General features: G+C 37.1%; 1 protein-coding gene across 3 annotated transcripts in view; it reads left to right on the top strand.

The window, feature by feature from the left end:
• STIM2 (stromal interaction molecule 2) overlaps positions 1-24225 on the top strand; it is a 77103-nt gene extending 52878 nt beyond the window's left edge. For 2 of the 3 annotated variants that reach the window (XM_049795296.1, XM_049795315.1), the window contains 9 exons: positions 6578-6689; positions 7354-7469; positions 8840-9017; positions 9937-10114; positions 10728-10895; positions 11108-11208; positions 11462-11700; positions 15332-15533; positions 16344-24225. In XM_049795296.1, coding sequence (XP_049651253.1) covers positions 6578-6689; positions 7354-7469; positions 8840-9017; positions 9937-10114; positions 10728-10895; positions 11108-11208; positions 11462-11700; positions 15332-15533; positions 16344-16824 — 1775 coding nt within the window. In that variant the 3' untranslated portion in view covers positions 16825-24225. Of the gene's footprint in view, positions 1-6577; positions 6690-7353; positions 7470-8839; positions 9018-9936; positions 10115-10727; positions 10896-11107; positions 11209-11461; positions 11701-15331; positions 15534-15810; positions 15960-16343 lie in introns of all 3 variants that reach the window. The other variant, XM_049795306.1, reaches the window with a different exon arrangement.
• Positions 24226-24635: the final 410 nt, after the last annotated feature.

Genomic DNA, 24635 nt, shown 5'->3' with positions numbered 1-24635 from the left:
TACAGGAAAATGGACTGACAACCCAACACCGCCATTGCTCCCCCACTTTGATTTGAATGAAATAAATAAGTTGAGCCAAATATTCCAAATATCAAAAGACAGTACTTAATAAGCAGTACAGTGTTTATTGCCAAATATGTTCCAGGATGTAGTGATTAAAAATGAAATTCCTAGAGGTCTGGAATGTTAGAGTTGTTAGGAGAAAAATAGTTAACTTTTGGGATTTTTTTTCCACACCATTCAGAAAGTGTTGTGCTAATGGTGAGCATATAGAGATCTAAAAGTTGGTATTAGTCAAACGGCTAAAAGTAGGAACAAAAGAGGAGTGAAACTAGGAACACACAATTGGTTCATTCTGCTAATGTAGGAAGTCATATAAGTGCAGTCTGAAGTAATACATCGGTTAAATGTTTGCTGTGTAGTAAATACGTACATTTTAACCACTGATTTTTAGCCTCATCTCTTCAAATATTCTGCAAATACTTATTCACTAAAGATCTTGTTCAATGAAAGTATTGCAACTAAATTAACACAGAAAATTATCTTCCTACAATTGTTCCTCTAAGTAACTCTTCAAAAATTTAGGCTATAGTGGTATCAGAAGTATCTCATTTGTCTGTTGTGTGTATCTTTGTTCCAGGTTTCTTGAATGTAGTGAGCAGTGTGAGTAAGACTACAAAGATTTTGAGAGGAATGTCTGGTCTTATTGTGTCTGCTCATAATGGCTTTACAGTGCGTCCTGTTGAGGAAACTGAAGTTGCACCACAGGGAAGGCCCTTAGAGTGAGACTCCCAAGTGGTGTTAACAGTCGTCTGGTAACTGTTAGAAAGCATGAAGCCCCTCAAAGAATAAACTGCTTTCATTTACTATTAGTTAACATGGAAAATACTGTTTTTCCTTACTGGACTTTTTAGGAATTTTGATTATTTTTTTTCTTATGTGCTGCTAGCTTATAGTGCCAGTTTAATGCAATTTGACAGCATTAAACAAGAGGGTGGAAGGTAGTGTAAATGATGGTATCAGTAATTTGAAACTTCGTTAAGTAGTCTGTTGAGGTATCTGCATGAGAATTACAAGCTCTAAATAGTGCCCTTGACAGTGCCCATTAGCACTTATGCAGAAATGTCTTCTGGATTTATTGCTGCTTAGTTTATGCTGAGTAGAATTGCCCATTCCTTCCCATAAAGCTTGCTTCTTTGCCTTAAGTATTTGTCAAATAGCTTAAAGTTGCTTTCTGTGTAAGATATTGGTGATGTGAGACAGATGAGATTTGAGGGAAGAAATTGAAAACACGGTTTATGGTATAGGAAGTGTGTTATTGCTGTTTGTCTCCTTTTAGGATTAAGAAAAAGGTTATTTTTAAGTAGTTGCTTGAGCAGAATCTTGTACAGTGAGTGGAACCCTGAGGATTAGCTCCATTCAAAGGTTTGAATATTGCCTAATAAAATAAGAGAAGCAGCTTCAGAATATTGCTTTTTAATATTTCTGGCACTTGGCAGGCTTTTGGTATCTCTACCTGGTGCAGAATACTTAAGGAATTGTCTGTACTGGTGCAAATTAAAAGGAATTTCAAGGCTGCTATAGGTTTTACCTTCATGGAAGGAATCATATCTTAGCTTAGCATCTAGCCTATTGTTGCTGTGTTGCCACACAGTTTCAATGTTAGTACAAAACAAGACTGTCAGTTTAGTTTAGTTGATGTTACTTACACTTTTTGTGATCTTTTAAATTTTTTAATATCATAATCTAATTCTACAGAGAGCTCCATTTAGAGGAATGTCTAGGAACTAGCATAGGTGTTTAAAGCATAGAAAAACATTGCTTTCTGAAAGTCCTCAGGCTTCTATTATTGTGTGTGTCTGTTCTTTAAATGCCAGTATATGCTTGTATGGTATTTGCTTTGACTGTCTCCTTTTTAACTAAGCAGTATTTATACACATACAGAGCCTTTCGGCTATTCTAAAGTCAAGCTTAGTAGTTATTGTAGGGATAGAATCCAAGGTGCATCTTCAGTACTTTTTTTTTTTACAAGGGCCTTGAAGAAGTGGTAGTTGAGTGCAGTAAAGGGGACAGATGAACATTTGTTTTGATGTCTGAATACCAGTCTTTGTACAATTATCTTTGAAAGTTCTGTGTCTCAAGGGTGTCTGTCTTCTCTTTTTTTTGCCCCTCTAATGGGCTGAGATCATATCAATTTGCTGTCTGAAGAGAGATGGGTAGATATTTAGTCTCAATAGTAAGGGAGTCTGTAAAATCAGTGCAGCTGGGTCTTCAACTGGGTAGTTCTCTGACCTGTCTTGGTGAATAGGTAGGGTGCTGCATTCTCTGTGATGTAGCATTGTCCCTTGGGACTTGATTTTGTAGCAAAGTAAAACCGTATTGGTCAAACCTGGTGTTCAGGAATGCTTTACTATTGCCAGGCTAACCCAAGTCATACCAAAACTAGTTTTTACAAACTGCCTTAAAAAAAAGTAGTTTTTCTCTACTGTTATGGCATATTTGACCTTTAATGTATAGTATATCCTGTTGACTGCCCTGTAATACAAAAGAAGCTTCTCCCCTGCCTTGTGTATTTTTTTTAAACTCTTTTTCCTTCTCTGTGGAAAGTAGAAGGTGACCTGAAGTCTGGTACCTTATTTATTAGGGGAAGAAGGTAAAAAATGGCTTTATGTTTGTGGGCGAGATCATCTGTTGTGTTCTGAGGTAACATTGCACAAGTCTTCTTGCAGCAAGTGGGACTAAACTGCATACCACAAAGATGTTATGGTCGCCTTGCACTTTCTTAATCGTTTGCTGTCTCAGGTTTTAAAAATCCGGATATTGGAAATACATGCCAGCAGCGCTTGGCTAAGGATGAGTTACATAATGCTGCATGCTGTTCCAGGCGGGACCGGTACAGCGCTGCAGACTGGCCCTTCTGCGTGAGAGGAAACAAGAGTTGTAATCTTAAACTGTTGAAAAAGATAGTCAAGGTTACTCCTCTCTTTTGCTTTTTCATGCTATTTAAACACCTACTGGTGGCAGCACATTTCGTGCTGATGTTGCTGCTGAAGGTCCTGCTAAAAAAAACCTAACTTATGAATCCTTGTGTGTGCTTGATACAGAACAGTCTTGTGTTTTTCTGTATTCCCTGGTCAGCCTGTTCTCAACTTTAAGCCTAATATATTGCTGTTATTCACTCCTTGCCATGAAATACTCTTATCGAATGTAATTTGATTTCTGAAAGGAGTAGGAAGCCCATAGGAGTACTGAGGCTGAGCGTGTAATGTTGTTTTACTTCGTGCCTCCCTGCCCTGAAGCAGTGTACAAATTTAACATGAAAAAATGATACATAGCCTGATCTTCTAATCAGCCATTAATGTGGCTTAGCAAGGAGCAACTTTCATATAGGGCCAATTTGAAGCTACTTCTGCTGTCTTCAGCTACCTTCAGGCATGTTGTAATAGCAGTTTTAAAAAAAAAGTACACACTGCCCTGCCCCCCCAAACTTGTGATCTGAAATAGAACAGCTGATGCAAGTCTAGAGACTTGAGTGCTGCACTGGGGTATAAACACTGTGGCTTCTACACCTGCCTGCCCAAGGCATGTTGCTGACATCCTCTCTCTCAAGATATCTATTTGTGAAAATACGTGTGAGGGAAGGATGTTACGGTTACTCTTTAATACTATATGCATTTAACTTAAAGTAATTCTCAGTTGCTACTCCACTGTCTGAAGCACTGTATTCTTTTGGGGTGATTAAAATAAAGAAAAGTTACAACCTCAGTTAATTAGTAGGAGCTTGCACATGCTGATTGGCAATGCTGATCGAGATGAATTTCAGCTGGCCTGCTTGCCTTTCAGTACACCTGATGTATATCACTTGTCTTGTGTCTTGATTTCAGTAGGCTATAACTGCTTCTTCTGAAGAAAGGCCAGTTTGCTTCTCAGTACTGTATGCTGCTGTAGAATAAACATATATGTTGGTCATAAGGTCTTATTGGAGACAAGTCAAGCAATACATCTTACCAATATATAGCATATAGAAGATATCAACACAAAGAAACAGTCTGAGTGTTTTCACTAATATAAATCAATCTTCCAGGGCTCCACTGTGATGCTGTAGGAAAGGGAGGACAGGGTAGTTTAGGGTCTGGTTCCACCTGGAAAAGTTGGGGATTTGCAGGCACTGACACTGGAATTCCACTAATCCAGAATTAGTTTACATAATAAATCTGGATTTCTTGTGAAATACGTGCATGGGCAGAGATTCAGACCATGAAATCTCAGAGTGAGACTTGACTGTATGTATTGATTATGCTTAGCTTCAATGGCAAGTGGTCCTTTAAAAGGACACAACAAACACCGAAAGGTAACTGTTACCTGTTCACATAAAAGTTACTGTCAGCGTAAGAATACAGAAAGGAGAAGTTCTGATTCTAGTTCAGGATAGACTTCAGTTGCTTCTTTTCACAGCTTCTGTACAAATGGAAGTATCTGATAAAGTCATAGATAAGAAATAGCACAGTGTTTTTTCCTAAATATAACTGTTTTGTTTGGGGAAATTTCTGTGATATTCTGTGAAGGAAACCACACCGGTCTAACCAGTAGAAGAGATTTGATTGGCTCTGCTGTAAACAACTTCAATATGTACCTCCTTTGTTAACATGATAATATGTTTAAAATTACTACTGAATTATAAAAAAGTAAAAATTTACATAAAATTTGTCAGAGAGAGTGACTGCAAAATACTTTCAACATTAGAAGTGAAAATTCTCAATGTTCTTTTTTCCTTTTCTTTCTCCCCCCACAATTTATAAACTCAGTGAATTGTGTGGCTTCTGAAATAGCATGTTCTGTACTATCAGTAATAAAGTCTGTAATGTGTAGTAGCTATTTTAGGTGACCTTTTTCCTATGTCACATAAAAACAAGGCTTTTGCTTTGGATCAGTTTATGAACATATTTCTGAAATGCAGTTAAGGTGATATTTTTCTGGATGATCTTGCCACCTTTTTGAGATGATTAGAATGACTTGTAAATCTGATCACTTATTTTTCACAAAACAGTTAAGAGTTTGCAGTGTGAAAATGATCTGTTTACAAATAGAGCCCAGACATTTTGCATAAAAGCTTAGAGTAGTATGATAAAACTGAGTCTGTGGCAAGATCAATACCTGGAAAACAGTTTGTGGCTCAAAAGCAGAGGAAGAAATGGGATAGCATGCTGGGAAGGAGGTATAGCCATTCATACGGGTGGAATACAAGTGGTTTGTACTGTGAGTTTATTTTTTAAAGCTGTAAGTGGGTCTGTGAAATGTGTTCTGTCTCCGGTTATCTAGAAGGATGAAAATCTGAAATGTGTAAGCTTATTTTTCAGCTACGCTAGTGTAGACAAGAGACCTAGAAGTCCTTATTTCAGTTTCAGTGTGAACTGAAATATGAATTTGAACTCATAAAAAAATTGTTTCCTGCAGCTTACCTATCACGCTTTCAGCAGCTCTTTCTAAAGGATCTTTGTCAGAATTCACCCCTACGAACGTGTCCTTGTGATAAGGTTACTAAAGAAATCTCTGACCAGCATTGTCACATACATACATGCAAGTAGTTTTAGATAGAGAAATGTTTAAAGGCTGTTGTGTGTGTGTGTGTGTGAATTGTTCATGCAAAGGTATATCTGTCCAGAAGGAGGCTGTTGCTTTATTTCTTTCATGTGCAAACAAAATTCTGCAGACTTCATAAATGGAGAGAACAATTTCATTTCAACTTTGTCAGTGTGAAGCTGTAAGCTGTAGGAGCTGGCCTGTAAGGGCCAGAAATGTGATTTTTTGGTTGGTTTTTTTTGGTAAAATCTATGGGTAGCAATTCCTTATTTTCTTAGAGCACGTGTAGCTATGAAAGTTTATACAGACTGTTGCTGTTATACAGGAAAATTGTTAATTATTCTCTACACGTGTTTAATTTAAATATTTTTTCTTAGTGGGAAGATTATTGCATGTAATACAGCTGGTTTGGGCATATTTGAGAGAAATGTAATTGTTTTCTTGTTAAATTTCTTCTGTCTGAAAGAAAATACTGAAAATCTCCTCTCTTCTCTGCTCCCATTTTGTGGTTAGTAGGCATGAAGCCTCTATGAAGATTCTTGTGAAAACAAGTTCTTAAGCCATCACCCTGGGAAAGATCTTGGTACATTGCCTTAAAAGGCTACCACACCTGCTGACATGTTTAGTTCTGCAAGGGTAACAAGGACAAAAGGATTGAGGCTGAGATCAGTTTAAGTAGATAACAGTCACAAGATGCTGTCCCGATTTAAACTAAAGCAAAACACTAAATTATTCTGTGGAATTTTTAATAAAGAAATGTTTCTATTGGTTCCGTGCTTGTTTGTTTATAGTTTGCTTAAACTTCCTCTGAGAAGCATGTAATGAAAAAGGCAAAATGCCAGAAACACCTTGGTGAATGTTACTTCTAGTTTTTCTGCAATTATATTTGGCTAAACCCTCTTGCTCACTGTAACCTGCTTCTCTATTGCTTGTCTTCTATGTCTTGCTACTGATTTTTACAAAAATTAAAGGTAACTAAACTGACTTTTTCTTCCAGTTCATAACTGGACTCAAGAAGACACTCTTCAGTGGCTGTCAGAATTTGTTGAACTGCCCCAATATGAAAAGAATTTTAGAGACAGCAATGTGAATGGAACAACACTTCCCAGGTGAAAGTTTCTTCTGGATTAGTTTCAAATGCTTCCCTGTAGGTTGCTGCTTTAGTCTGTGTGTGGAACAACTATGTTGAACCTAACATCTAACAAGATATGGTCAAATGCAAAAAAAAGAGAAGCACGCTTGCAGTTTTGAAGAGCTGGCTGAATTTTTTTCTGCCAAAATATTTCAAAATACAAATGCTTCTTGCCACTCCTTTCATCTTAGTTTTGTTTCTTGCTATTGAAGCTTTTATCAATGATCGCATAATTCTTTATGGTAGTGAACCTTCTTTGAACAACTTCCAATCTATTCTAGGGATATACATCAAAAACTATCTGCAGAACCCCTTTTCTCGACCATAACTACTAAATTTGAGTATTGCATGTATTTCAGAGAGTTGTTGTCACAAGTCTGCAAATACACCACTATGACTATGTCAAATGGATTTATTTCATGATTATTCCAGAAAGAAAAGAATAGGAGATGATTTGATGTTCTTCATTTGCCACATGCTGATATGTTGTTTTTTATAGCACTGCTGTCATTGTATTGTATCTCTCACTCTAATTGCGTAACTATATAACTGTGGGAAATGCTATTGATGTATTTCTTTCCATAGACTGGTTTTGAATATAGCTTGTGGAATAAGTAACATTTCGTCTTTATCGTTAACAGGATAGCAGTTAATGAACATGCTTTCATGATATCTCACTTGAAAATAATTGACCGGAGCCATAGACAGAAGCTTCAGCTTAAAGCCTTGGATGTTGTTTTATTTGGACCTCTCACACGTTAGTAACTTTTTGGAGTTTTTTCTTCTCTCTTACCTGTAAGATTTTTAACAGAGAATATTTTCAGTGACACTTGATACTGTAGGTAGGACAGCTTATTTATTTTGTGGATGTACTGATGGATTGCTTCACATGTGTTGTGGCACTGGGCAATGAATTGAGAAAGGTTATCAAGATGCTGCGATCAGGACAAAGGTTCGTGTCTGTGTGTAAGATTACATAGAAATTTTAGTATAACCCCACTTGACAGATGGATGTTGCCTTTTGTGTCACAAGATGTGCCCTCTAAATGTTTTTGACTGTTTAAGTTACACTTATAGCTAACATTATATTCAATTCCTAACTGGCTTGGACATTGTAAGCTGGGATGCTGAAATGAGGGGGGATGACCTTCCCCAAGGAAGAAGAAAGGAGATGGTGGTGCAAATCCAATACTAGTGTCTTTTGTGCAGACCTGAGTCTAAGTGCAGTTAAATTTAATGCAGGAGTTCCACATCTGACCTATTTTAGCATATGCAGACCCTTCCTTACCACATCACCAGTGGTCTGCATGCTTGCTTATACACAGTTACAGATCTGTTGCATGTTGGATATTCCTGAACTACAAGGCCCTTTTAGAGCTTGGTGGTCATTTTGGAGAGTAGTAAATGGCTTTGCAAAAGTCAGGCCAGATTTGAGCTGGCCTGACTGAGCTGAGTTAGCCTGACGGAACTGAGCCGGAATTTTTAGGGGGAAAAAAAAGCGCTTTTTGTTTGTATAATACATTTAATGCTAGCAGAAACTATCTTTTAAAAGTTTGTTTTAGAAAGGAGCAAGTGGCTATAAAAGTTGTACTAACAAAGAACTGTATGTGAATCTTGGATATGATACTTTGACAATCCAGGTTTTGCTTTTACAAAGTGCTGCTATTAGCTACTTACCCTTTTAAAATCTACTTTATTTTGTACAGGTGCATTTTTAACTCGGCATAGGGTATTCAGAGGGTGCAGACTGGGGAGAACTTAAATATAACTGAAGTTCCTACTGGCCTGATAAAGTGTAATTGGGGAAGCCCTCTCAACTCATTTAAAGAAAGATACAGACTATGTACTGTAAAAGCTTAGTAAGCTTTCTTCAATCTAATGTGTGTTTTAGTATAGATTAAGTAGATTGTATTAGTGCAGAGTTGCTTATGTTGTATGGAGAATGCTCTGGGATCCATATGAAAGGTTGAAAGGTATTTGTTGGAGATGGTTTGAGATAAATGAGATGGAATTCTGTTTAGCATCAGGTTCTGTCACCTTTTAGGCTGCGGGGGTGAAAAACCCCAAGTCCATACTCTGTTGTCTGTATCAATGAACTAGTTAATGACAGTGTTATTCTCTGCGCAGGTCCCCCTCACAACTGGATGAAGGATTTTATATTAACAGTCTCTATAGTTATTGGTTTTGGAGGCTGCTGGTTTGCATATACACAGAACAGAACCTCAAGAGAACATATCACAAAAATGATGAAGGACTTGGAAAGTCTCCAAACAGCAGAGCAAAGTCTTCTTGACTTGCAGGAAAGGTATAAAAACAAAAAAAGTTAGTGTTTAGTTGTTCTTTTGTTTTGAGGTTAAATACAAATACAGATCCTTTACAGTCATAAATTATTTGCATTAAGCTGCCTTTGGATTTTGTTCATTTTGCATAGACATTGTCATTTCAGTGATGATGGGTTTTGGGGTAGAAATTGCTCCCGGATACTTTAGCAGGCAATATGAACTTGGGGATGAAGGTAAAGAATAGAGGTTCAACCTTCTTTACCTACAAGTTTAGAAGTATTTACTGTTATTTTCATATAATTACAGTTTACTTTGGAATACTTACATACATGGAAATGAGACTATTTCTCCTGTTTTTAAGCTCTCAAGATTGAGACAGACCTGGACTGATTACTTTCTGTTGCTTATTTAACAGTGTGAGAATTGGTCTTCTCTGGTGCACCTGTAACTCGGTTGTCTATAAAGACTTGTACTTTGATCTTACTACACCTTTAATGAAGATTCACATAAAAGTTTGCATATTTTGTCTGATGTGGACATCACGTTGTGTGATGTAATTGCTGCCGATTAATGAAGCTTGCACAGTCTTTATTATCACAGAATGGTTGAGGTTGGAAGGGGCTTCTGGAGGTCGTCTTGTCCAGCCTCAGCTGCTCAAGCAGGATCAGTTAGGACAGGTTGCCCAGGACCCAGGACCATGTCCAGGTGACTTCTGAATATGTTCAGGGATGGAGACTCTACCACTTCCTGGGCAACCTGTGCCAGTGCTTTGTCACCCTCATGGTGAAAAAGTGTTTCGTGATGTTCAGGTGGAACCTCTTGTTTTGGTTTGTGCCCACTGCCTCTTGCCCTGTTGCTGGACACATTTTCTTCTCGTGAGGGCTGCAACTTTTAACAAATATGCTGTGTATTTTTCTCTTTTTTTTTTTTCCAATTGTGAAGGCTTGAGAAGGCACAAGAAGAGAATAGAAATGTTGCTGTGGAAAAGCAAAATCTAGAGCGCAAAATGATGGATGAGATTAATGACGCAAAACGGGAAGCTCATCGCCTAAGAGAGTTGAGGGAGGGAGCTGAATGTGAGCTCAGCAGGCTCAAATATGCAGAGGAAGAGCTAGTACAGGTATCTGCAAACTGTTTATAATTTTAGTGTTGACTTTAAATTGGTCCTGGTTTTATTAGATCCATAGTAGTGTTTAAAGCAGAATTTCTCTAATGCTAGATTTTAATGGAAAAAAGAATTCTAAGAGCACTTAATGATTGTCTGTCAACCATGCCATTATCTAGTAAAATAATCCTGAAACAATAAAAAAAATTATACTTTGTATATTAGCTTATCATAATGTTGTTGGATTCGTGGAACAAAATATATACAAACCCCCTTTTTTTCTCTCTTGTTATCAGATGAGAGATAGCAGCTTTGTCTCTTGTGAGTAGCAATAGGTTGGTTTTATTGTACTAAATAAAAATACTGTCTTACAAAAATATTTAAGCTTCAAGTTAGGGACTTTATATCATAGGAGAAAAAAATCTGAGTATAATATAGTATATGGAAATTCGTATGCTGTATTTCAGAAGTGCCAGATCTGGTTTCCTAACAGCAATTGGCACACACCAAAGCTCTGTAAAGCATTAGTGTGTTGCTGTGGGGTATAAAGGTGCTTATATTTCACATTCTTCTGCTGTCAGTTCTAATGGTAGTCTTGGTGACACCTTTATTTCTTCTTGATTGCTAGGTTCGCATGGCTTTAAAAAAGGCTGAGAAGGAGTTCGAGCTGAGAAGTAATTGGTCTGTTCCTGAAGCTTTGCAAAAGTGGCTTCAGTTAACACATGAAGTTGAAGTACAATATTACAATATCAAAAGACAGCATGCAGAAATGCAATTAGCAATCGCCAAAGATGAGGTACTAACACTTACTCTTCAGCTACTTAAAGACCTTCCTGATCTGTTGCTAGATATATGAAATAGTAAATACAAATTATTCAGATAAGCATTTGAATATTTTTTTTTCCTCTGAGTTGTTGTTTCCTACCTGTCAATATTGCTAATGTTTTGTCACCTGTGTTAAGTATATGACTCCTAGTTTTATGCATTTCATTTTATCTTGCTTTTTAGGCAGAAAAGATAAAAAAGAAGAGAAGCACTGTATTTGGAACATTACATGTTGCACACAGCTCCTCCCTAGATGAAGTGGACCATAAAATCCTTGAAGCAAAGTAAGAGTTATTACCAGGATGTGTATTCATTTGTGATCATTAATTCCTGGAAAAATGGAATTTTTTGAGAGTTATGGAATTTAGTGTCTTAAGTATTTTTGCATTTTTAAATAAAACAGTTTAAAAGATATTAAAGTACAAATATTTGGACAGTCCTCATGGATCTTCTGGTGTGCTGGAATGACTGCACTTGTGTTGCTTTGCTTTATCATTAAGAACAGTGTATGTAATTTTAATGTGTGCTTTTCTTCAGGAAGGCACTCTCTGAGTTGACGACGTGTTTGCGAGAGCGTCTTTATCGATGGCAACAGATTGAGAAGATTTGCGGTTTTCAAATAGCACACAATTCTGGGCTACCAAGCTTGACTTCCTCTCTCTACTCTGATCACAGCTGGGTAGTTATGCCACGAGTTTCCATTCCTCCTTACCCAATTGCAGGGGGAGTTGATGACTTAGATGAAGATACTCCTCCAATAGTTTCACAGTTTCATGGTAAGTGGTGAGTTCAGTAAAAAGAAAGGGGAAAAGTTGTGGAGGCATGGGATTTTAACGTCAGGTGGGAGAAGAGTGCTGAAATCAAACAGGATTGGATCAAAGTCAAAAGGACCAAAATTCTATCTAGCATTTCAGGTGCTTTTTTTGGGACTTGCATAAACTGAAACCTGGGTTTTGCAATAGAGATAACATGAAGAAAAAGCCTTTATTCCATTTCAGTTGGGGAGTGGGGGGGCAAATCCAGCTGAGGTTTTGAAAGTCTGCTTGTCATGCTTGGATTACCACTTAGACAAAAATTTATAATGAGTAATGCTGAATTTCTGTTAGCACATTTATTCTTTCAGATGGAAGGGAAGGAGTTAGTCTAGGGTCCCTTGAGCTGCTAGGAAGATCACACCCTTTGAGAGGCTGCATGCTACATAGCTTTTCAAACATTCTTTAGTGGCTGGAACAAAATCAAGTTGTTGTCCAAGGGAAGCTTTCAGGCAGAATGTTTGTGTTTGGATACAGTGGGTTGATTGAGTGTGAGGTAGAGAGGCCAAGTGCTGGAGGGAGGGAAATCCAGCTTTGGTTAAACTATGGTCAAAAGATACACACTGGGGATTCAGACCACCCTCATATCTTGAGTCATTGTGTCAATATAAGAGCCTGTTTCATGGAAGTTGTGATTAACTGGACTCTAGAGGCAAATCAAAAAGGATGAGCTCCCATGTAGCTATTTAAACAAGCAATAACAAGCTGAGGAATGAGTAGGGAAGAAAACTTTCTCATATATGTACATTTTTCTTCTAGAGCTGGGATTCTTGGAAGAAATTAGAACTGTATTTTTAAACAGCACAAGGAGAACGGTCACCACTTTGCTGGCTTCATTTAGTGTGCCTTGGGCACACATTTTTCTTCTGAATGTACCAACCTTTTTTCTACAGGCCACATTGAAAAGTTCATTAATCCACTTGCAACACTACTTACTGCAAGTTCTGATCACTTTTAAAGAATAGTGTCTCTCTAGTCTTCACTGTGAAGGCTTTGATTTAAACCTTAGCAACAAATTTCTTGGATGACCCAGTAAAATGTGGATGCCTAGAGTTAAACTTCCAAGTCTGTATGGAGAAACCTGTGGTCTGATTTCAAAATGAAGAGCTCCATTTATTAGCACAACTTTCCAGATGGTCTAAAATGACAAAACACTTAGATATGTATATAAGATTTCTGATTTTTTTTCTTTTTAGCCACACTTCTCATTCAGGTCTTGCATAGAAGTGAAGCCAGAGAGCAAAGTGCAGCTGGTTCAGAGGAGGTAAAATTAGAGAAGGGCTTATACAGTTTCTAAGAGCATACTTAATTGAAACTTTACTGTATGCTTTTGCAATTACGGTTTAATTATTTTGTTAGAGTTCAGTTCATTTGGAAGTATTTAGCTAATGGATGTTGTCTCAGTGTGAGTTATCTGAATCTTAGTAACATTACAAAAACTTGTAAGTGTATTTTTCTGAATTTTGGTAAGGCATGAGAGCCTGATTTTGTCAAAGTGATCACATAGCTTCTCCTTTATTTACTAGCGTTTAAAATTTCTGCTTGGTAAAAAAAACAAACCTGGAAGCACTTGGGCATGGGGAAAGAGAGGGAAAATATGCTAAATGATCTGTTGTTGAAACCAGTTCAGGAGTCAAATTATTGTAGGTTAGTTTGATAACTGCTACATTATTCCCAACTTTTAGACAAAAATGACAAATGCCCACAAGGAAGGAGAATCAAAATGGCTTGTGTCATGAGGCTTCAGGCAAAATGCAGTGTGCAGAAGCAAAACGCAGTGTGCAGACAGGTCAGTTATGAGCAAGACTGTTTCAGTCTTTGGACCTAAACTGAACTACCTGGGCTGTTACCTTGCCCCAGCAACCTTTGATCTCTTAAGATTGACAAAATTTGAAGTCTGCCAGACAGGCTTCTTTGTGCCACAGCAGTTGGGATGATAGGCCAAAATGGTGTGAAGTAATAGATCTGTTTAATCAATTCTGAGCTGAAGAACAGAAGGTGATAAAGAAGTAGAGGTACGAGACTGGAACAAAGTCATTACAGGAAGGAAGGTGATAGTGAAACTTCTACTTTTCCGCTGACTGATTAGGATTCAGCTGATTTTTAGTGAGTTTCATTTATACTAGAAAATTCTAGATGTTAAATTGTCATAGCTGAATCCTTCATAATCCTGTGTATATACACCTACAAGGAACTAAAATGCTTGTAACTTCTCTCAAAATTCACTGATGGTGCAATCCTGTTCTTTTTTTACACCAGTGAGTAGGATGGCATCTGATTTACCTGTACACATAGTACAAATTTGCTAAAGGGATTCTTATTCTTTTATCTCAGTTCACATTTACTTTTTTAGGAATATTTTTGTAATGACACAAGCTTATTTTTGAGCTGCCAACACCTCCTTTCAGTTAATCAAAAGTAAACCCAAAAGTTTGAGTTACATGACAACTGTCATGTTGGAACTTGCAAACCTTTCTTTTCTGCTCAGCCTGGTAGGAAACAAAGTCTTAAGTGTTGGGGAAGGTGCAGCTACTTGCTCTTTTGTGAAGGTTGTGATTTCTTGCACTAAAAGCAGAATGACAACTCAACCTTTTCTGAGATTCCAGGAAACTGTAATTTACCTGATGCTAAACTGGCATCTCAAAAAACAAAATGCATTTTGTCAGGCTAGACATCCTTGTCTACAAAAATAATTGAATTTTCTTAATGTGTTGTTCAAAATGTTTACCAAACACATCAGTAAGGGTATGGTCTGTCTTGTCTAAGCAGTGATACATTCTGTGGGGCAGTTTGAGGAGGGGTATGAGAAATCCTGAGGCTCATAACAGCTAGCCTGAAAACAGGTCTGTGGATGTATTTCCATAGAAGTATTGCTGCCTAATCATCTTTTGAAGGAGGAATTGGATTAGGAACATTTCAGTTTGTTAATTTCTGTTAGACACTTCCCTGGTCAAGTCTTGTGTTGCTGTCTCCACCCATTCTTAGTATTTTTGTTTCCGGAAATTCATAGTTAGCCTGGCAAAAGAATGTGTTATCAAATAGGAAATTCTTGAGCTTAAAATGAGGTTCAATTATATATTTTCTGCATGTTATATAAATGAAACTGGTCTTCTCTGTGTAATGTAACTTTGAAATAATGCAGTGTATCTCAGTTGGCTTTTTGGTTAGGTATACCTACATTGCAAAACTTCTACATATTCTTTTAAGCTCCAAATCTGCACACAAGTAAAATACAGGATATTGTGTAACATACTAATTTCAGCACTGCTATTTTTAGTTTATAAAGGGTTGGGAGTTTCAGTAGAGTCTTTCTCTTTGTTCTCAAGGGAGCATAGTGAGCCAGAGCTTTGGTGCACATCGAGTAATATTTGGCCCACACAAAACTGCTGCAGTTGCATTTTGGTTAGCTCCTTCATCTAACTGTAGGATGTATAAAGTGATGCCAGTCTTTCTTCCCCCTAAACAGTCAAGCAATGTCGAAGCTGTTTAAGAATCACTGTGGCTGAAGCAGATACCTGCTATTTAGTCTTCAGAGTAGATATCGTTAACATCAACGTCACTTGGAGAGTTTTGGTTTGCTTTTTCTTTGCCTCAGGGTCGATTGTAAAACCTCCCAGCACACTGGCAAGAAGCAGTAGCTTGTGTCGATCAAGACGCAATGTTGTGCCATCATCTCCACAGTCTCAGCATGCTTTGCACTCCCCTGACCCTGACATCCTTTCTGTGTCGAGCTGCCCAGCTCTTTATCGAACTGAAGAGGAGGAGGAAGCCATTTACTTCTCTGCTGATAAACAATGGTACGGAGATTAGCAAACAGCACTTGGAACTCTGATAGGATTATTTGAGACTAACAGTTTAGAATTAGAGGTTGAACCAAGCCAAAAAAGTTAAAGTAATCTGTAGGATAACATAAATTAATATAGTCCACATGGAACAGAGAGAGTTCTTGTCTGGTATGTGTATGTAAATAGCTAGCATGTCATATACAGTTAAGTAATGTTACAGTCCAGGGTGCACTGAACTAACCCTGATTCTCCATTACAATATGTTACTGGCTTTTACATCTGAAACTAGGATCAAAAGCAATGTCAGCTACTGGGCGAAGAGAAGATGGATGGTAACACAATTCTTACAGCATGTTGAGCGTGTACCTACTCTTGTTACATGGCCTCATAGGAAAAGGTTAAATTCCTTTTGGAAGGAGCAAATGAGCTTGTTGAAAGGTAGGGACACTTGTCCTGAAGAAACTCTTTGTATATGATAGGCTTAAATTTCCTTCTTTCATTTCATAACTTTTCTGACTTCACGTGCCAGAAAGATAGTTTTTGTTCTTGAAGTGAGATACAAATGACTGATTCTGGGCAGATGCTGCTGCCCACAAAAACCAAGATTGCACAGACTAATTATCTTAAGTTTAGATAATAAAATGATGTCATGCAAGTTGTAACTTAATGTTTAACTTAATGTTTTTTGTTAATTAACTACTAAGGAAAAGTGTGGGTGGTGCTTTTAGACTAATGCTATTGATTCTAAATTAATTTCCTTTTTAACTCCATGAAGGAAATGGTAGTTTCATTATGTTTTCTCCTCTTTCTGCTCTGACTCAGGGAAGTACAGGAAACAGGTTCGGAATGTGACTCCTTAAATTCATCCACTGGAAGGAAGCAGTCTCCTCCAGCAAGTCTTGAGATGTACCAGACGCTTTGTCCTCAGAAAGCATCCCCAGAAGAATTCTCACTGGAGGAATCATCTACAGGAGACTCCTCTTCTCTAACTGCAGATATTTCTAGGGGCTCTCCTGACTGTGTAGGCATGGCAGAAACTAAGAGCATGATCTTTAGTCCTGCAAGCAAAGTTTATAATGGAATCCTGGAGAAGTCCTGCAGCATGAACCAGCTTTCAACTGGGATCCTACTCCCAAAGCCTCGGCACACCTCGTGTTCTTCAGCCAGCAGTGATAGTAAACCCAGCCATGAAGCTGCTTCTGTCCCTAGGATAAGTAGCATCCCACAGGACCTGTACCAAAATGGTGAAAAAAACAAAAAGCCATCGAAAATAAAAAGCTTCTTTAAGAAGAAGTGTAAGTGAGGTGGGCAGAAGAAACCTATAGTAATATTACAAGAACTCTATTTTTTAAATCTTTAGGAATGTAATTCCATTTGAGCATTCCAAACTGGATGCCCTAATGGAATGCTCTGTAGGTCAACTATATTTAACTGACTGTACTGTCAAAGGTCGTGCCAGCTGTCAATGAGAAATCATTAAAAAGTTCAGACAGTTTACGTTCATTTCTGCCTATTTATTTCTTTTTTTTAGTTTGTCTTTTTTAGTGTTGTTTTTTAAATTTTGTTTTGCTGTTGGTTTTTTTTGTTTGTTTGTTTGGTTCCCCCCCCCCACCCCCCAATTTATTCATAAGTCATTTTTAAGCCACTTTGGACTTCTAAGCTTTAATGGACTAGTAAGCCTTCCTGGGCTTGCCAAAGTTTCTTGTTTACTGGAGCATCTTCCTATCTTTCCATAGAGCTAGGACACTTATCTACTGGACTTTAAAAAAAATAAAAGAAGTAGAACTAATTGAATTGCACTACTGTTTTACAGACTGGAAAAGTCTCTTTGCAAGTGAAACTGAAAGACTTGTATTTGACTGAGAAGATGAATCTTTTCACTTTTAGATCTTTTGGGGTTTTTAAGTAGAACTTAGGATTTCTAATTGACTTGATTTCAGGAAATGGAAATGCCATGCTTTTACTATGGGAAGCTTTGTTAGATGCATTTATTATTAGAATGGTTCAAGTCCTGCTGTAAAGATCATGTTTTTCCCAGGACTTTCACTGTGATTTTACTTCACTGCAGGCTGTATGACAAAAAAAAAAAAAAAAAGGAAAAAACTAATTTAACAAGAGAAAAGGCTCTTGATTCCTTATGCAAGTGATGGATATGAAACTTGACTGAGGACTGAAAATATTCACCCTCTTAAAATGAGGAGGGGGGATAGTAGCTTTTGTTTACAGACTGACAGACAATGGACATTTGGTTTGTGAAAGTTTGTACTGTGGTAAAGATAATAAATTGGAAACATTATTGTGCTTGGGAATGTTCCAATTTTAGCTGATGCTTGTTTCAGACACGTTTCAGAGGTCCTGTTAATTGAAAGCTGTTGTAGGCTACATTGCTTATGCTTACTGCTATGTATAAGTTATATTTTTTTGGATTAGCTATTAATGTCTTAATGTCCTCTTTTTGTAAGATTTCATACACTTTATTTTTGTATAGTTTGAAGATTTAGCTGTTCAGACATGTCTGAAGTAAATGGTATAATTTTATAATGCATACTGTTATACTAACTCATAATTTTAGATATAAAGGTAGATATAAAGGTGAGACTCAACATGCTTCAGATAAAAGCAATTTTTATGTTAAGCTTTTGCTTTTGTAGGGAGAGATGACATTACTACGAGGTAACAAGGAAGCCTTCTTAGGGCAACAGTAGCTAGTTGTTCGAAAACATCTTTTTATTTTTTTTAAACAGTTGGAGACAACCAACGTACTGCTTGAGCAACAGTGCCTTTTATTCAGTTTGTTTGAAAATATTAATACTGAGCAGGAATTTCTTTTGAGGTGCATTCCAAAGAAATACTTCTTGCTCTGGTGAACACAAGCAATTTACCCAGTGATGACTAAATAGTTTCAGCTCTTCCATAGGGGTGTTCTAGTTGCCTCAGTAACAGGTGCCACTGCCAGGGACCTGTGATTAGGGACTCACTTCTTGCCAATATGTACATGCTGTACTGTATGAAAGAATTAAATCACTGACTGCCTGAATTTTTTTCTAGTAAGGAACCTTCAAAACCTGTAGCTAATTGAAATCAAGTGATACATGTATTTTCTATCATTTTCTATTTAGGTTCCACTGTACATAACCAATGTGTTAGTTCTGTCCTGAAGAAGTGGTGGTGATGTTAACAGAAGCATTTACTGTGGCTAGTGAAATGGTTAGAAGAGAAAGGTTAGAAAATGGGATGGAGACCTGACATGTGCAAGTACCTTAAAACTCCTGGTACATTGATTAATTCCTTAAGAGAACAGGAATCCAGAGTTTTGCTGTCTAACAAAGAATGAGTGTATGTCATCTATACAGAAAAGCATAGGAGGAATCCCCTGTTCGGTAAAGTTTGGAGAAGAGAAAAATTGGTGGAATAGAAAATAATGAGAATGTGATATTCCATTATTCTCTGAATCATCAGACTGAACAGCTATAGCTGCAAAAAAAAAAGTCATCACAAGGTAATGGTCTCTTTGAACAAAGATTGTACATTCTGTACATGGTAGACAAAAAAAGCAGTGATGCAGAAAGACTTGTGCCAGAGAACCACCTCAGTGCTGAGCCTTCAGAGTTGTAGTTAAAAGCCTGATGAAGTACTTGAACATGTACAAAGGGAAAAAATACATAAAAGTAAGGAACTTATTTTGCCTCCCAAACAGCATGGAGAAGACTACTACCAGAAAATGTTCAGTTTTGATGCCTGCACTTGAGAAGGCAATAGCAATAATTGAGTTTAAAGGAAGATCTGGGGCTAGATAGTAGATCTTGCAGTGTGAGGTTTGAGGAACTCTGCGCTATTGTTACCAAAGAAGATGAAGCAGCATTTTGATACTGGAGAGTAAATATTTACACATGGAAAAAAATATCTGGTACTGAGGAGTGGGAGGACAGCACTTCTTAATCCTGGCATCAAAGTCAGGCAAGCTCAAATACTGAGAAGCCAAAACAGACTTAAGTCAGTTTTCTGTAGTAAGTATAGCTAAAAATTGAAAAAGAGGTGATGTTGGACTCTTCATTGGCTGTGAGTTTAAGTGTTAAGTATCTTTTTAAAATACAAAATTTAACGGTCTTCTGGAAAAAAATGTTATGGCATTGTACAAAAAAATCAGATGAGATTATCATAGTGATAGATTTTGGCTTCAAAGTGGCAAATCTTTGGAGCACAGACTGCTCTTAACACTAAGTTTATCACCAGCTGTCCTGTAACCTTATAGCTACTGCTTACTAAGTATTATAGAACTAAAAGCTTAAGTTAACATGATCAGAAGTGGTGAGTATTGTATGTTGGAGTACAAGGTGTACTTTTAAGTTCATGGAGTTGGTTTGGTTTTTTTTGTTTTGTTTTGGTTTGGTTTTGTTATTTTGATAGACCTCTTGCACATCTTGCCACCTGAATTTGTACACACTCTAAGTGACTTGCATTGCTCCTACTATGGCTACTGTAGAAATGCTCATCTTCAAACTGTTAGCATCCTTTTGCTAAGGGGTGTTGAGAGCGCTGACTCTAAGGTAGACCCTCAGTGGCAAACATCAAGTCCAGTCTTAATGTTGCAGTACCTGGCATATGTCAACATCTCAGAAATGAGACGATGTGCTTTAAAAGGTCCTCCGTTTTTCTCTGTTTGCTTAACGGTGTAACTTGAACTGGCTGGCAGTCAGTGAGTCTAGCCAGCATTCCAACCACTAGGATTTCTGTAAGACATGTCAGTTATTCAAGACAATCATCTAGTGTCATCATCCTTAAATGGCTGAGGACTTCCTAAGCTCTGAACTCAGAATGGTTGTGATCAGAGGGTTGGGGGTTTGGGGTTTTTTTGAGCTTTTATAGCTAAAATCCATGTTCTATTTTACATTATCCAGTATATCTCAGAAGATGAGGATCTTTGCTTGCTTAAATATTTTGTTAGAGTCCTTTTGTCAGGAAAGCAGCCCCTTTGTGGAAGCTGCCTAAAAGGCTTCTCCCTAAGAGGTTACCATTTAAGTCTTTCACCTGTAAAAGGAACAAGTGTCAAGTGTGTGGTTGTATATATAAATAAGAAGGAAAAAAGCCCCAATTCTTCCCAAACTGAACAAACCCAAACCTTTCCACAATTATTCCTAAAGCTATGTGACACTTCTTTCTTAATAGCATAACAATTTTAGGAAAGGCATTTCTGGTTGCCATGGGGAATGCTTTTGACCAGCTTATGCTGTCGACTTTGAGATTAAAACAGTTGATTCTTTTTCCCTGCTCAGTGATGGAATTTAAAATTGCTTATTGGCAGTTCTAGACATATGTCAACTTTTCTTTCCCCACTTCACTGGTACCTAGGTAGCAGATTACCCACCACTTTCTGATGGGCAGTTTGCCGAAAGAGGGAAGATTCTCCATCATAGTCAAGGTAATAATGTTACAGTAAGAATACTGTTCCTCATTTGGAAGCCTTGAAGGTGGTAAAGGCAAGGGAACTTGGCTTCAGTTTTCTTACGATATTTATGGATGCCAGCTTGAGTCAGGCATTAACTTATGAGTGATTGAAAGCATAAAAAGATAAAATTAATTAGAAATTGAAGCTTTCAAGAGTTTGCCCTTTTGCTTCCCAATATATGGGAAAACAGCATGCAGAGGAGAGAGATGAGCTCTAATTAGCATTCCTCATACTACCAGCTTTTAGAGCTTGAGGATAGTTTCATTACATTTCCAAGATATGTTGCTAGAGAGGGATTACTACCTTAATTTTATAACACATGCAAAGAAGCATTTAGTTTTCATTTACTTACAAGCAGGGGAGAAGAATGTAAATAAACTGAATGCTTAACTTTGAAAAAAAAATTTTTTTTTAAAGCCAAATAGAGGAATTACTGGTTCTTGGACCTCTTTACTATTTGCTTATATCCTTGTACAATATGTTAAGTAGGGTGAACACTGTTTTCTAATCTGTTCCAGTTGCACTGACTGAAGTGATGCATTACTATCTCATGTTTGAAACACTGCTCGCTCTGAGTTGCTGTAGGCATTTTAATCCTGGATGTTGCATCTTCATTGAATAGTGGTTAAGTCTACTAAGGCTGTTTGATTCTTAAGTGCTGGTAAACTTTTCTACTAGTGACTTAAACACAGATGTTGGTATAACCAATAACCAAAAAAGGCTTTTGGCAGTAGAGTTTGACTGCCTGACAGCATGTAAATGTTTAGGTAACCATTCTTTGAGGCTTCAGTAGCAGTTCAACAGCGTCATACACATTTTCGATAGATAGCTTTCCCTTCCAGCCCTGTAGAGATGGAGCCGATCTGAAACTCCACTTAGTCCTCTCTTGCCTAAACAAAATGCACTGATTCGTGTAAATTGTAGCAATATTAACCTTTAAACTGTTACTCCCATTGCTCTTGCATCTGACATTACTTAAGCAAGATGACAGTATTTATCTGTCCACTTCAGTCTTTCAGAAATAAAATGGATTTGTGTTACTTTTTTCTCCTCTACAATTTTGAAACTCAATTTTACCAAATTTTGTGTGTGTTTGGTGTATTTAATGCTTCACTGAAATGAAAGTGGGAAGGTTGGTCTCTGCTTAGGTGTTAAGGAAAGCACATTTGAGCAGGATAAAAAAGAAATTCCTATGCTCATTGCAGAGGGTGAAGAAGAGTTCAGAGGTATTTTATCTGCTCTGAAGTCAGAAGACTAAGGAATGCTTACAGCTTACATTGCTGGAGATGAGAGGTACATTCAGTCTCAAAAGTTTTTAGATCAGTAACTCTTTATGCAAGAAAAAAACCCTTTCTTCTTCAGACATACTCTGAAGGGCATTACCTTCATATTCCTATTCAGTTTTTGGCCCAGCATTAAATTTAGTAGTTAGAGCACTAACTTATACGATTGCCAGACCTCAGACCAGTTTCATGTGGTGATTTCAGTAGCATGTCTTAAAGTCAATTTTGGTTTGATATGTGCTAAAGATACCTGAATTAAGACTTTCTCCTTTACATTCCTTTTTTTTTAACTCAACTCAGTTCTTTGTGATCCCTCTACTGTTAGCAAAATAAACAGGTACTGATAGTTGATTCATGTTCATGTTTAGAAAACAGTATTTTTTTTCAGCTGAGAATTACTAATAGATAAGTGGTAGATAGTTGCTTTTTAAAGACTAGATCATGGTTGGATATTGTAAAAACACTGCTGCACCTCGGTTGAAGTAGGTACATCATTGACTGGTGCAATTTGTGTATGAGCGGTAAAGTTATCCTTAAATTCTCCTTTGTTTTTTATTTGTATCTTAACTTGATGCTGCACAATTATTTTCAGACTTGAATTCATTTAAAATTAAGGTCACTATGTCCAGCCCTATAAAAGTCAGTCTTCGGTTGTCTGCCTTCAGTCCATTCTTACTGAAACAAATTAAAATCTTGAATATTTGTACTAGCTTATTAGCTTGTTAGGTGGCAGAATGGGTTCCTGGAAGTCTTCAGGTGGAAGGCAAAGAACTTCTGAAGTCAACCATGTAACCTGTGTTCTTTATCATCTTTCAAAACCATCTCCCAATAAGATGGAGTCTCCCCAGGGGAATGTAGATGTATTTACTGCTTGGAACTTTGTAGTTAGTTATATTTGGCTATCTAATTCTAATAAGTTGCATGTGCGCTATGCTTGCTTGCTTTTCAATAGCTGACAAAAACTATAGGAGATCTTGGGGGTTTGTTTAAAAAAATTGCTGTTTAAAAAAAAAAAAAAAAGACTGGCAAGAGAAATTGGAGAAATCTGTCAGGCTGTGAACTAAGTAGAACCAACAAAGATCCCAGCTTTTTGTCTAAAAATTGTTTAAATAGTTCTTAATTAAATGAATTGGGTAGCATGTGAATTTTCACATTGCTCTCCTCCAAGCAACAAAAATAATTAAAATACCCTACATTTCAGCAAGGCTATTTGGGAGATGTCTTGCCCTGTTTTTATTTTTAATTTAAGTAACACTGAATTGTAGTGAGTGTTCAGCATATTAATGCCTGACTTAAAAGATTAGCAGAAATTGAATGACTTGCATTGTTTTGTTTAATTACAGCTTTATAAAAATGTAGATACTTGCATAAAGCCTGTCATTGGATCTAGGTATGTTTCAATGACATAGCAAGAAGAGGACCAAGACAAGTAAATATGTGCACAATTTAAATCTTGTTTAAGATGCTTTACTGTTCTGGGAAGAGATGTTGTTCTCCATGCAGATTCTGCTCTTCCTCTATTTGCTCTTAGCTCTGTTTCTTTTCATTAGTTGAACTAAAATAAGAAACAAAGCCCTCAGACTGACTAGTTTCTGTCTCTCTAATAAATACACACTGTACTTGGCTTTTAACCTCACCTACTGCATGTTGTTAATGCTGTACACAAATGCAGTTGGAGTATTTCTTTGATGTTGTACAGCATGATGCATTTCATTCCCCTTTCTAGTTTATCTCCCATTAGCTATATATTGTTTTACAACTGGAAAAAACTGAGTTTTTGGGAATTGAGTCTGTTTGCATATAAAAATCATTTTTTTTTTCTGTGAGTCTTATGAGAAATGTCCTGCTTAGAGAGTCTCAGACAGTATTTTCTTGTGTTTATTCATGTTACTTTATTTTATAAGTGGATATTGATTTCTGATGTGTTGTTACACTTAATGTTGAATAAATCTGACTTCCATTTTGAAAAGTGAAACTGTGTTAGTGAAAATGTTATGTAATGTTAATTAATCTTAGACCGCTCCCAGGGTATATGAACTTTGGGGTTTATTTATTTATTTAACTTGAGATAAATTTTCTTCTTTCTGCTTAGGATTCTGGCCAATATTTCTTTGCTTCGTACTATTATTAAATCTTGACAGCAATATTACTGGGAAGGGAAAGGTGGAGACAGTTTTGTTTGGCAGCTAGGGTGCTACAGTTAGGCTTGGAAATCCTGAGTCTTACAGCTTTTGCTTGAAAGAGCCTTTCTGAGTTTAAGTTGTTTCATATTTTGAAGATTTTTTGATTTTATTTTTTTTCTTCTGAACAAGGTGAAATGCCTTTCCAAATGCCTGTTGAAATAATGCATAGCCTTGTGATTTTGAGCATGAGGATTAGTTTGAG

The sequence above is a fragment of the Accipiter gentilis genome, chromosome 3 (assembly GCF_929443795.1).
Source record: "Accipiter gentilis chromosome 3, bAccGen1.1, whole genome shotgun sequence".
In the NCBI taxonomy this organism is placed as follows: domain Eukaryota; kingdom Metazoa; phylum Chordata; class Aves; order Accipitriformes; family Accipitridae; genus Astur; species Astur gentilis.
This window is presented reverse-complemented; position numbering and strand designations above follow the sequence as displayed.